Genomic DNA, 13,150 nt, shown 5'->3' with positions numbered 1-13,150 from the left:
GTCATTCCAGCAGTCATTCCTGTGTTTACTACACATCTCTTTGATCTTTTTAATGAGTCTATTGAGTTCTGTTTTATCTTGTGGGTTTCTATGTTTTTGCCACTGTTTTCTAACATAGTTTCTGTAGCTAATGGTCTCTTTGATATTTCTGGGTAGCTTTTGGTAGTTATCATCAGAATAAATGTCAAATGATGCATCCTCAATGGCCTTTTGAATATCTGTTGTGAGTTTATTTATGTTGAGATCAATATCGTCGATAGAGGTTGGTTGGGTATATTCTTCTTGTAATATAAGGGTGTTGTAGTAGAGGTCCCAGTTTATACTCTTTTTATGTACAATAGTGTTATTATGCAGTCCAAGAGTTGCTATGACCGGCACATGGTCGCTCGAGAGTTCAGTCATAGTGTAACAATCAAAATGAATATTGTTGTTAACTAGGGAAAAGTCTAGTAGATCTGGTTGGTGGCAGTCATTATAGGGAAAGTATGTAGGTTCCATTGGAGTAATAACAGTCAGGTTTTTTTCTTTAATTAGTTGGTGGAGTTTAACGCCATTTTGGTTGTTGATTCTGGCTCCCCATATAGTATTCTTGGCATTATAGTCGCCACCTACAATGCAGTTATACATTGGGTCCATAAGTTTTTCTAAGATATCCTTGCTAATAATGTTATTAGGTCTGTTGTATAGGCTAGTTAGTTTAACACGATTAGTGTTGCTTAGATACAGTAGTATGGATGTTTCCTCATAGCCATTTTCAGAGCTTGAGCTATATAAAACTGAGCTGAGTGATTTTTTAACAAAAATGGCTGTTCCGCCACCTCTGAAAGTTTTTCTGTCCGTCTTGTAAGTATTGTAATTTACTACATTAAATTTGTTGCTAGCATTGGCATGGGTAACAGTAATTAAAGCAATGTCAATATCGTTATCAAAAAGGAAGTTTGTAAATTCACTAAATTTAGTGTTGAGATTGGCTGCATTCCATAGCATTATTTGAAGTGGTTTTCTACGTATATTTTGTCTATCCATGATTAGTATTGTTTGTTTCCTCGTTTATTCTGTTTACGGCTTCGTTTAGAGCCGGTAGTCTGTTTGCAGCATTAGCTATAGCTACTAGGCCGCCGAGTTCTTTGAAAACTTTTCTAGCTTCATTTATGGCTGCTTTCAGCTCTTGGGCTTCACTGTTTATCACAGCTTGAGCATATGTTCTATTTTCATAGATTCTATTAGCACTTTTGTGAGGTTGTTGTTTTTTGGAGAGCGGTGCCGCAGGAAATTTTGGGCAGCCTCTATAGCTAGCTGGGTGGTTGTCTCCACAGTTACAACATTTGGGGGACTCTTCCTTTAATTTTTTGCATTCGCTTGTTAAATGCTCTTGGCCGCACTTCACACAGCGTGGTGGGAGGTGGCATGAGGTAGCTGAATGAAAAAAGTTTTGGCATCTATGACACTGCGCCATTGCCCCTGTTTTGCTTTTATAATTCTCCACTTTGACTTTTAGATTGTCAAGGTGATGCACATTATATATTTCTTTGTAATGTCCCTCTCTTTTTAGGGTGAGGAGAAACAAAGGGAGTTTTATAATTTCCCCATTTCTTCTTTTTGTCATTCTCTTAATATTGATAATCATTGGGAAGTCAGGCTTTATGCATTCATGTACCCAGTCTTCACTAAGTTCAATTGGAATTCCTCTTAGGACAATCCGAAGATTCCTTTCTGAGGGGAGTAGATATGTATAGAAACCAATGTTTTTATCTTTCAGATAGTGCAGAATTTGTCTGTGCACGTTATCGTTGAATGGCTTTATATTATAGTTGCCATAAGACTCTTTTGCGAGGAAATCTTTAATTCCTTGTTCTTTAGCAAATTCGCTGAATTTTTCATAATCGAACTCACCGCTGTTTTTAATAACTATAGGGGGCGGTCTTTTTTGTCTACCGACTGTTTTAAATTCTTGTTCATTTGGAGCATCTTCTTGCGCTTCCATAATTTCTGATATGTTATCAATGGGCTCATCAGTAGTGGCAATGCATTTGTTAGATTTTTGGCTGGAGTGTCTACAGTATTTTCCTCCATATCTACCGAGCTATCTATTTCCTCAAATTTATCTTCAGCAAATACATTAAACTTATTAGTTAGGAGAATTTGAGACATTTGTATTTTAATAGGCGACTTAGGATTTTTTGTTTTAAAGGGGATTAAGTAGTCTGGATTTGAACTTAATTTATCTGATTTGTTCTGACTTCCGCGACCTTCGCGACTCGCCTTAACTCTACGTGTAGGCTTGAAAGATCCGTTCTCGAGGGCTTGGTCATTCAGTTCCTCAAATCTAGTTTTGTAGTTTCCTAGTCTAACTATCTCATTTCCGCAGTTCGTAACTTGTTCCATGAGAACTTTGACATAGCCAAATAGACAATCGAACATCTGTTTTAATTTTTCATCTATATCCATTTGAGAGGTAGCAAATTTAATATTATCTAGTCCTTGTCCTATCGCAGTTAGGTAATTTGAGGGCTTAGAAATGGTGACCGCATGTACTTGGTCAGCCTTGTCTTTGAAGCTTATATTAATGTCACTATCCCTAACCATGTTGGGTACTAAATGGCTCCCAGGAGGTCCGTACAGTTCTGGCGTAGCCGTCCCTGCCGGTGCCTCAAGGGTGCCAAGTAGCCCCGCATCCTGTGCCTGTGACAAAGCCGCGTTTTCCATTTCCCTTTCGTTAACATAAACTCAGGAAGTTTGGTAACTAAAGGTGGGATGCCCGACTGTTCGAGGGTCTGGCCCCCGCAACACTCGGACTGTCCCACGCTAGTAGCACCGACGTCGTCCATAACAACCGGATCAAGAGCGGATATCCTACTCCGACCATATATGGCAACGTTAAAAAAGTAACGAGTAAAAGTACAAGTATTTTTAAAAAAAGTAACGAGTAAAAAGTAAAAAGTTCTTCTTTTAAAAAGTAACTAGTAAAAGTACAAGTACTAAACAAAAAAAGTAACGATTTAAAAGTACATTTCTAGGAAATCGAAAATTCAAAGTAACCTAACATTTTATTGAATAATATTCTTATGTTCTTCAATGTTCTTGCAAAATTGTTGTTATCTATTTAAAAATTTTTAATTTTGTAAGTTATGGATATTAATTTATTTTTAAATTCGGATGAATATTAAAATATAATTTTATAATATAATCGTATAATATAATTTTAGTATCAAACTTTTTATGGATTTGCGCGAAAAAGAAATTTTATCTATTGATTTTAATTTTTAGTTTATTATTTTTATTTATTTAAATTACCATTGATTTAAAATTGTTTTACTCTTTAGAAACGTGTTTTAAATGTTGAAATTAAATTGCAATTGTAAATAAACAGATCATTTTGAGAAAGAGAAATATTTTAATAAAGATTATAACATAAGACAAACTTAGACGAAAAAAAAGAACACTTCTATTGATATATTTTCTACAAAATTAATTAATTAAGCACGACGCTCTGCGCAAATAAACATTAGAAATTCGGATCTAAGAAGATAGGCAGCACAATAATAATCGCCGCTATGGAAGAATACAAATTGAAGAAGTTAAACGGCGAAAATTATCATGCATGGGCAATACGTGCCCGTGCACTGATGGTGCAGAAGAAATGCTGGGAGGCAGTTGAGCCTGGCTATGGACTTGCTGAAATGTCCGAAAATGAGAGAAAGAAAAATGATGAAGCTTTAACTCCAATGTTCTTGATTGTAGAAGATACGTTTTTGGATGATATTGGCGACTGCGCCAAAGCGAGGGACGCATGGATTGTATTGAAGGATATGCATACCAAATTTGGCTTACTGCATGTTTTACAATTAATGAAGGACTTTTTTAACATTACCTTGAAGCCTGGTGAAGCAATTCAATCATATTTGACCAGATTGATTGAAATACACCGAAAATTGTCGAGTGGTGGTTACGCTTTCACCGACAGAGAAGTTGCCCTCATCATGTTAATAGGTCTGCCAAAATCATACGAAAGCTTAATCCTGAACTTAGAAAAGGACGAAGATAACTTGACAACAACCATTGTGAAGTCTAGACTATTAGTTGAAGAAAAAAGATATAGAAATGTGCCAAATGTTGAAGAGCAGGAAGAACGGGCACTTCACACAAGAAACTATAATAAAAAAAGACCAATGCAGACAAACACTGTGAAGAAATGGACAACAAAAAGAAACAGCGAAACAGCTACAAATTCGAAGAAAACTGTCAGATGTTTTAGCTGCGGAGAATGGGGTCACATCTCCAAAAATTGTGAAGAAGCACAACGAAGAAATCAAAGCAGTGCCAAGACTGCTATAGATTTAAAAACGAACTGGGCCTTATTAACAAATAAATTTAAAGCTGAAGACTCAACAATCTGGATTCTAGACAGTGGTGCTACAGAGCACATGACGTCAAACAGAAAGAAATTCGAATTGCTAACTGATTACACCTCAGTAGTAGAAGTGGCGAATTCTGAAAAAGTTCAAGTTACCGGAACAGGAAACATCACTATTTCAGTTCAAGAAGATTCTACCAAAAGCAACATTAATCTTGCAAATGTATTGTATGTACCAGACTTGGGCGGAAATTTGCTGTCGATTGGCAGGATTGAAGAAAAAGGTTTTAGGATTGAATTTGCCAATGGTGAAGCAAAAATACTGGCAGAAACAGGTGAAATTGTTTTGAAAGCTAGAAGACAGGGAAGACTATATATTATAGAAGAAGATTGTCCTGCAGCGTACATTTCAGCGATCCAGTCGAATGGACTCTGGCATCGCAGGCTAGGACACCCTTCCCCAGGCACTTTGAGAAACATAATAACCACTGAAAGTAAACAGGAATCCAATCTTGAAACAAACAAGCCATGCTCTGTGTGCATTCAAGGAAAGATGAAGTGCAAGAATTTTCCAAAATTCTCAAACACACGAGCTAATGAAACTTTAGAAATTGTGCACTCTGATGTAGTAGGAAAGATTTCACCGCCGTCACTGGGAGTCTCAAATTACTTTGTTGTGTTCACCGATGATTTTTCTCGTTACTCTACAGTGTATCCAATCAAAACTAAAGATGAAGTCATAATGAAGTTTGATAAATACAAGAGAATGGCTGAAAATTTTCACAGAAAAAAGATAAAAATTTTGAGAAGTGATAATGGAGGTGAGTTTAAGTCACAAAACTTTGACAACTATCTTATTAAACATGGAATTCAAAGGCAGCTAACTGTGCCGGAATCCCCTCAACAAAATGGAATTTCAGAAAGGATGAACCAGACTTTGATCAACATGACCAGATGTCTTCTCATAGAATCAGGAGCAAAGCCAGAATTCTGGGCTGAAGCTGTGTGCACAGCATCTTATCTCCGAAATAGACGCCCATCTACTGCAATTGGAAGAAGTACGCCAGAAAAGTTATGGTCAGGTAAAGAAACGAACTTGGATCACTTGAAAGTTTTTGGATGTCGGGCCTGGAGCCGTACACGCTCATTTCAAAGGCGGGACAAATTTGACCCAAAGGCTATAGAATGTATCCATATTGGGTACCCAAATGGTATCAAAGGATATAAACTCTGGGATCCAGAAAGAAAAAAGTTTTTTATCAGCAGAGATGTGCTCTTTGAAGAAGATGTGTTCCCTTTCAAATTGACCAAAGAAGGACCCTATGAAGATAAGATTTCCTTTTTTATTGAAAATGAAGACACAGACAATATGAACTCAAGTGATGAAAAATCAAATAAACATCCAAATTCTGAACTACATGAAACATCGCCAGAAGAAATAGATCAGAATCCAGACACAAACGCCATCAGCCAAGATGAATCCCAAAATAATGTTTGTGGGGATCAGACTTACCAACAAGTTGAAATAGCAGAGGAGTCCAACCAACTAGAACATGATCAAGAAGATCCAAATAATCAAGTCTGTCGAAGTGATTCTGCCAGAAGAAGCACAAGAGCTATTAAAACCCCTGCACACTTGCAAGATTATGTACTCTACAAGGCAAAAGAAGCATGTTCTGCAAATGCAAAGCAATTCCATAGGGACCCTGTAACATTGGAAGAGGCTCTAACATCACAAGAAGCAAATTTGTGGCAAAAGGCCATAGATGAAGAAATTAATAACTTACGTTATGCACAAACGTGGGAGCTTGTTAGCAAACCACCAAATGTCAAGCTTATCAGTTCTAGATGGATATTTCGGAAAAAGAAAACTGAGACAGGAGATTGTGATATATTTAAAGCTAGACTGGTAGCTAAAGGTTACATGCAAATTCCTGGAATCGACTTTCAAGGAACATTCTCTCCCGTGATCAAATTAAAATCTATCAGGATCTTATTGGCACTAGCTGTGGAATGTGAAATGGATATTCATCAAATGGATATAACTCCTGCTTACCTAAATGGTACTTTAAAAGAAGACATTTACATGAAACAGCCTGAAGGAGCCATAGTGCCAGGCAAAGAACATCTTGTCAGCCATCTTAAAAGAAGACTATATGGATTGAAACAATCTGGAAGAGAGTGGAATACGTGCTTCGACACCTTTTTGAGAGATTATGGATTAACACGTTCTAAAAGTGATCCATGTATTTACTATCATCCAAATAAAACACTTTACCTTGGCATATATGTTGATGATATGCTTATTGTTGGAAATTCAGAAGCCATAGACATGTTTAAACTTAAGGTTAAACAAAAGTTTAGAGCAAGAGATCTTGGAGAAGTAGGTGAAATTTTATCGATGAAAGTGAAAAGGTATGCTGATGGATCCTTAACCTTAGACCAAACATCCTATGTAGAAGAAGTATTGAAGACCTTTGATGCAATCTTACTCAGAGGAGCATCAACTCCCTTAGACCCAAGTGTTAAACACTATAAGTTAACTGATGCTGAGTGGAAGGAAACTAAGGAAACATCGAACGAAATTCCATACAGGCAGGCAATAGGCAGTTTACTGTATCTTGCCTGTGGTACTCGCCCTGACATTGCCTATAGTTCAACTTATATGAGCCAGTTTAACGAAAGACCTTCTGAAAATCATTGGCGAAGTGTCAAACACTTATTCAGGTATCTTAAACAAACAAAACATCTTTGTTTGACATATAGAAAAACTCGAAAGAAGCTAGAAGTATTTTCCGATGCCGACAGGGCAGCAGATTGCATTGACAGAAAATCATTTAGTGGTTATGTGGTCATTCTTGGGGGTGCTGCGGTGTCTTGGTCCAGTAAAAACAACGATGCACTGCATTGTCTTCCGCAGAAGCTGAATACCTGGCGATGGCCTATGCCACCAAAGAAGTATTGTGGATAAAGAGTTCACTGTTTGAGCTCGGTAAAGAAATGTTTGTACCACCTCCAGTACTAATAAATGTTGATAACCAGGCAGCTATGTTCATAGCTAAAAATCAAACTACGTCTGATCGAAGTAAACACATAGATCTTAGGTATCATTTCATACGGGACAATGTAGATCAAAGAATTGTCGACTTTCAATATATTAATTCACGAGATAATGTAGCTGACCTCTTAACAAAAAACATTTCGAAGAAAGTACTCAATAGTTTGAGGACTCAGTTAGGTTTTACAGAATAACTGTGATATATTATGTATATGTGTTGAAGCCGGTATGTTGCTACGCCCGTTGGCTTCTTGGCGTCATTGTTATCAGCCAAGAGCCAGTTGATGTGAAACAACAAAAGAGCATACACGCTCCGCAGCGCTACCAGCGCACCCGCAAAATAAATAGTTTACAGTCCACGTTTGATTTTATACACCCGCAAGCTATCGGCCAAACACTGGTCCGAACGATCAGGAGGATAAAGATCCAGTATATCGCAAATTTACAATAAAAAACCCGCATTCATTATTGGACTGACCACGCATCGCATCAGAAATAACGCAGCATATCTCCAGCCATAGAATTAGTGAAAGGTAGGCAAATTTTCATCATTTATTTACCGCATAATTTCATTTAATAAATAATGGATAACATCGAGAAATGTAGAAAGAAACGCGCTACAATCAGAACTAGCGCTACAAAACTAATAACAAAAGCAGATACTATAATACAAAGTGACACTAAAGAAATAACAGAACTAAATGAAATATTTGAGCAATTAAGTCAAAAGGAGAGTATTTTGACGTCATTAAATTCTGAAATTGAAAATTTAATTTCGGTTCCAGCAGAATTCGAAACTGAAATTAGCACTAGCGAAGAATACAGCGAAAAAATCATTAGTGCTAAGTGCAAAATTAAAAATTGCTTAACCTATTTAGAATCAGTTAATCAAGTGAAATTAACGGCCTCAAGCTTTGTAAACAATAGTGTTAGCATAAAATTACCAGAAATTCCGCTACCGAAATTTTCGGGTAAATGTGAAGAATGGAGTACTTTCAAATTGCAATTCAATAATGTTATTACATCCAATAATCAGTTGACAAATGCACAAAAACTACACTATTTAAATTCAGCTTTAATCGGAGAAGCTAAAAATCTTATTACATTAGATGATACATTCACTTCATTATATACAGCTTTAGAAGAAAGATACGAAAACAAAAGGTTAATAGTAGAATCTCACGTTAAATCAATATTAGATGTTGAAAAATTAACGCATGAGTCGGCTAAAGACTTACGTAATTTAATTGATTGTGTAAAGAAAAATATAAGAGCATTAAAAATTTTGGAGTATAATCGCAATGATCTTTCTGATATTTTTGTTTTAAATATAGTACTTCAAAAATTGGATAGGGAAACTCGAAGGCAGTATGAATTAAATATTAGCTCAAACGATGTTCCTAAATTAGATGATTTATTTTCATTTTTGGAAAAACGAGCTCAAATATTAGAAAATGTTAGCAAAACCACTCCTTTAAGATTTAAGTTAAGTCAAGAGAGAAATCCAAAAACGAAAACATTTCTAATTAATAAAAGTGTAACTCAATCATGCATTTTGTGTAAAATGAATCATCCTATCTTTAAGTGCGATTCTTTTTTGAAATTGAATAGTCATCAGAGAAGTGAGCTGGTATCAAAACATAAATTGTGTTTAAATTGTCTAAGCAGTCAACACAAGTTATTGAATTGCAAATCGAAACATTTATGCTACATATGCCACTCAAAGCATAATACACTACTCCATAAAGAACGCGAAACTATAAACAACTCTGCGGTTTTGGCTTCTTCTTCTCACGGTTATGACCTCAATCCCGAAGCAGCGGTATTTAATATTCATCAACAAAATAATGAAATTGTTTCTGCTTCTTTATCTTGCATTAATTCGAAAAATAAAACAGGGCTTCTTCCGACTGTTTTAATTTGGGTTTTAAATCCTTTAAATGGATCTTATATGCAATGTAGGGCGATATTAGATTCAGGTAGCATGTCGAATATTTGTACAGCTAATTTCGCTAATAAATTAGGTGTACCTCAAGAAAAAATAAATTATCGGGTTTCGAGTTTGGGCGGAAACGAAACTACAATAAGATCAAAAATACAAGCTACAATTTGTAATGGTAATAGTTCTTTTTTGAAAACTCTTGATTTTTTAGTGGTATCCAAAATTACCGATTTTCTTCCTGTTACATCCTTCAAAGTAGATAAGTTAGAAATTCCGCAACAATTAGCAGATCCTAATTTCGCGGTAACTGGAAGAATAGATATGCTTTTAGGCGCGGAGGTATTTTTCGAAATTATCAAGGCTGGAGATATCCGCGTTGCAAACAGTGATTTGGTGTTTCGCAATACTGTTTTTGGATACATTGCAACTGGAGCAATAAATACCCGCACTCCAGAAATTCACTGCGGTTTCATAACCACTCAAACAGAAGTCGAAGACTGCTTAGAAAAATTCTGGAAAATAGAGGATATAGACTATAAAATAAAAATTCAGAGTGAAGAAGAAAAGTATTGTGAATCACATTTTCAGAATACTTATCGCAGAGATGAGCATGGACGATTCATCGTAGAGATGCCAGTTAAGGACGTTGAGCGTTTAGGAGAGTCCAAGGACTTAGCTGTGCGACGTCTGAATCAACTATGGAAAAGATTATCCAGAAATCAAGAAATGCAAGATTTATACAAATCATTTATGCAGGAGTACTTAGACATGAATCATATGGAAAAATATGATGATAATGAAAGCAATTCCGGTAATCAAATTACCTATTACCTCCCACATCACGGTGTTTATCGTCCAGAGAAGGCAACCACTAAGTTACGTGTTGTGTTCAACGCTTCATCAAGTACCTCAACGGGTGTGAGCTTGAATGATGTCATTTTGAAGGGGGACGTGGTCGAGGACATTTTCGAAATCATGACTCGATTTCGTAAACATAAATATGCTTTCACGGCAGACATCCAAAAGATGTTTCGACAAATCAAAATAGATCCATCGCAGCTTGATCTTCTAAGAATTGTGTGGAAAGATTCAGAGTACGCAAAACCGGTAACATTCAGACTCAAGACAGTCACTTACGGAACTGCTTGCGCTCCATTTCTCGCAATCAGAACTCTCAAGCAGTTAGCTAAAGATGAATTACAATTTCCACTGGCATCATTAGTTCTTTTGGAAGATATTTATATGGACGATATCGTTTCAGGTGCTCAAAGTTTAGAAGGTGCTCAGAAAGTGCAACAACAGCTGAACGATATTCTAGCAACTTGTGGAATGTCTCTTCATAAGTGGAACTCTAATTCAAGGGAGTTAAGGAACAGTTTACCATTAGGTGACCCAGCAGAGCATGATTTTGCATCAGAAGTTGATGCGAGTGTCAAAACTTTGGGTGTAAGGTGGAATTCAATTGAAGATCAATTTACGTTTAAAGTATCCATCCCAGAAATGACCACCAAATTCACTAAGCGTGAAGTGCTGAGTTTTATAGCAAGACTGTATGACCCATTAGGCCTTTTGCAACCTGTCATCACGAAAGCAAAGATATTTCTCCAAAAATTGTGGGTACATAAACTGTCGTGGGACGATCCCCTTCCACCACAAATCGCAGGTCAGTGGCTTAATTTTGCATCATCTATGCAACATATAGAAACTATTCGCATTAATAGATACATTTTAACTGACTTTTTTACAAAAACTGTTTTAATGGGTTACGCTGATGCCTCGGAATTAGCGTATGGAGCTGTGGTTTACATGTACTGCCCAGGCCTAGCTGAATCTAGCACTTGCCGTCTTATTGCGAGCAAATCTCGTGTTGCACCCATAAAAGTCATTTCTATACCACGTTTAGAACTATCAGCTTGCTTACTTCTTTCTCAACTTATAAGAAAGGTTTATAATTCTCTTAAAATGGACATTGACGAAGTCATTTTGCATACAGACTCGACCATCGCACTTGCATGGATTAAAACGCCAGCCCACCAGCTTAAAACCTTTGTTGGAAACCGAGTCTCTAAGATCCAAACCTTGACTGAGAACTACCAGTGGAGACATATTTCTACTCATAACAATCCCGCAGATCTCATTTCCCGTGGCTTGGATCCTCAAGAACTTTCCTCATCAGACTTGTGGTGGTCGGGTCCGTCTTGGATGAAAAGTGGTGAAATATCGCATTTGGAGGAAATCCCTCTCTCAACAGACGCTCTCAAAGAAGAACGCAAAAAGACATCGTGCTTGATTGAAACAACTCCTATTGACTTTCCGATCATTTACAATGTTTCAGCATACGTTAAGTTAAAAAGAATTATAGCTTGGTGTCTCCGCTTCATAATGAACTGTAAATCTCCGAACAATCGCATAAATGGTTATTTGACTAGTAATGAGATAAAACTAGCTAGAAACGTTTTGGTCAAAATAGTACAAAAACAAGAATTTCCAAACGAATATCACCAGCTAAAAAATAGCAAACCAATTTCTTCGAGTAGTAAGATCCTCTCCTTGAATCCGTTTTTGGATGAAGAGGGCCTTATCCGTGTTGGCGGTAGGTTAGAAAATACACAATTATCGAATGAAAGAAAACATCCTATTCTCCTACCGAAAAAACATCACTTAACTAATCTAATTATAATTCATTATCATGAATCCTTCTTGCATGCTGGAGCACTTTTACTATTATCAGTTATTCGCAAAGAATTTTGGATAGTAAATGCTAGATCAGTTATAAAAAAGCAAATCTGGAAATGCATAAAATGCTTTCGATTAAAAGAAAAAACCGCGACACAGATAATGGCTCAATTACCACCTTCAAGAGTAACGCCTTCTAGAGTATTTTCCAAGACTGGTCTGGATTATGCAGGTCCATTTTTTGTGAAACCGCGATCTGGACGTGGAGTTAGATCAGTTAAAATGTACATTTGTATATTTGTGTGTTTCGCGACAAAGGCGGTGCACATCGAAGTTGTTGGAAATTTAACCGCTGAATCATTTATTGCAGCTCTAAAAAGATTTGTTGCGCGAAGAGGAAAACCAAATGAATTATTTTCAGACTGTGGTTCAAATTTTGTTGCTGCAAATAAGGAAATTAATCGAGTAGTTAAATCTCTTCAAAAAGAAGAATCCATCCATCAGTATTTTGCCGATGAGCAAATTAAATGGCACTTTAACCCACCTTCAGCACCTCACTTTGGAGGAATTTGGGAAGCTGCTGTGAAATCCGCAAAATCGCATTTTAAAAGAACAATAGGTGATCATAAATTGACCCTTGAAGAGTTTTTAACTCTTACTGCACAAATTGAATCCTGCTTGAACTCTCGTCCTTTGTGTCCAGTATCGGACGATCCCGCTGAGCTTTCAGCACTTACCCCAGGACATTTCCTTGTGGGAACCGCTCTTTCCTCTATACCAGAAGAGAACCTTCTAAGCGAAAACATATCCCCATTAAAACGTTGGCAGTTGACTCAAAAACTTTTCCAGAATTTTTGGAAAAGATGGGTTAACGAGTATATTTCCAGCTTACAGCAGCGCCCCAAATGGTTGCGAGAACAGCCTAATTTGAAAATTAACGATTTAGTTCTCATTAAAGAGGACAATATTCCACCTTTGAAGTGGAAATTAGGGCGTATACAAGAAGTTTTTCCTAGTGCTGATGCTAAGGTAAGAGTGGTCAGTGTCAAAACTGAGACTGGAACTTATAAAAGACCCATTCACAAACTGTCAGTTTTACCTATTGACTGATTAACTTTCT

General features: G+C 36.7%; 1 protein-coding gene across 1 annotated transcript; it reads left to right on the top strand.

Moving 5' to 3' along the window:
* The first annotated feature begins 7,995 nt into the window (after positions 1-7,995).
* LOC147808462 (uncharacterized) lies at positions 7,996-13,140 on the top strand. Its single transcript, XM_087165056.1, has 2 exons — positions 7,996-8,650; positions 9,566-13,140. The coding sequence occupies exons 1-2, from the start codon at positions 7,996-7,998 to the stop codon at positions 13,138-13,140; spliced, it is 4,230 nt and encodes a 1,409-aa protein (XP_087021182.1).
* Positions 13,141-13,150: the final 10 nt, after the last annotated feature.

This window comes from Parasteatoda tepidariorum, chromosome 5 (genome assembly GCF_982258835.1).
Source record: "Parasteatoda tepidariorum strain Cologne lab strain chromosome 5, Ptep-v5.0, whole genome shotgun sequence".
In the NCBI taxonomy this organism is placed as follows: domain Eukaryota; kingdom Metazoa; phylum Arthropoda; class Arachnida; order Araneae; family Theridiidae; genus Parasteatoda; species Parasteatoda tepidariorum.
Note: the sequence above shows the minus strand (reverse complement) of the source record. Positions and strands in the feature narration are given on the sequence as shown.

Excerpts from the sequence above, each read along its gene's own strand:
- LOC147808462 (XM_087165056.1), top strand. The coding sequence starts at position 7,996 with ATGGATAACATCGAGAAATGTAGAAAGAAACGCGCTACAATCAGAACT. Across the intron at positions 8,651-9,565 it reads TGAGTCGGCTAAAGACTTAC|TGGTATCCAAAATTACCGAT; the intron begins GTAATTTAATTG and ends TTGATTTTTTAG.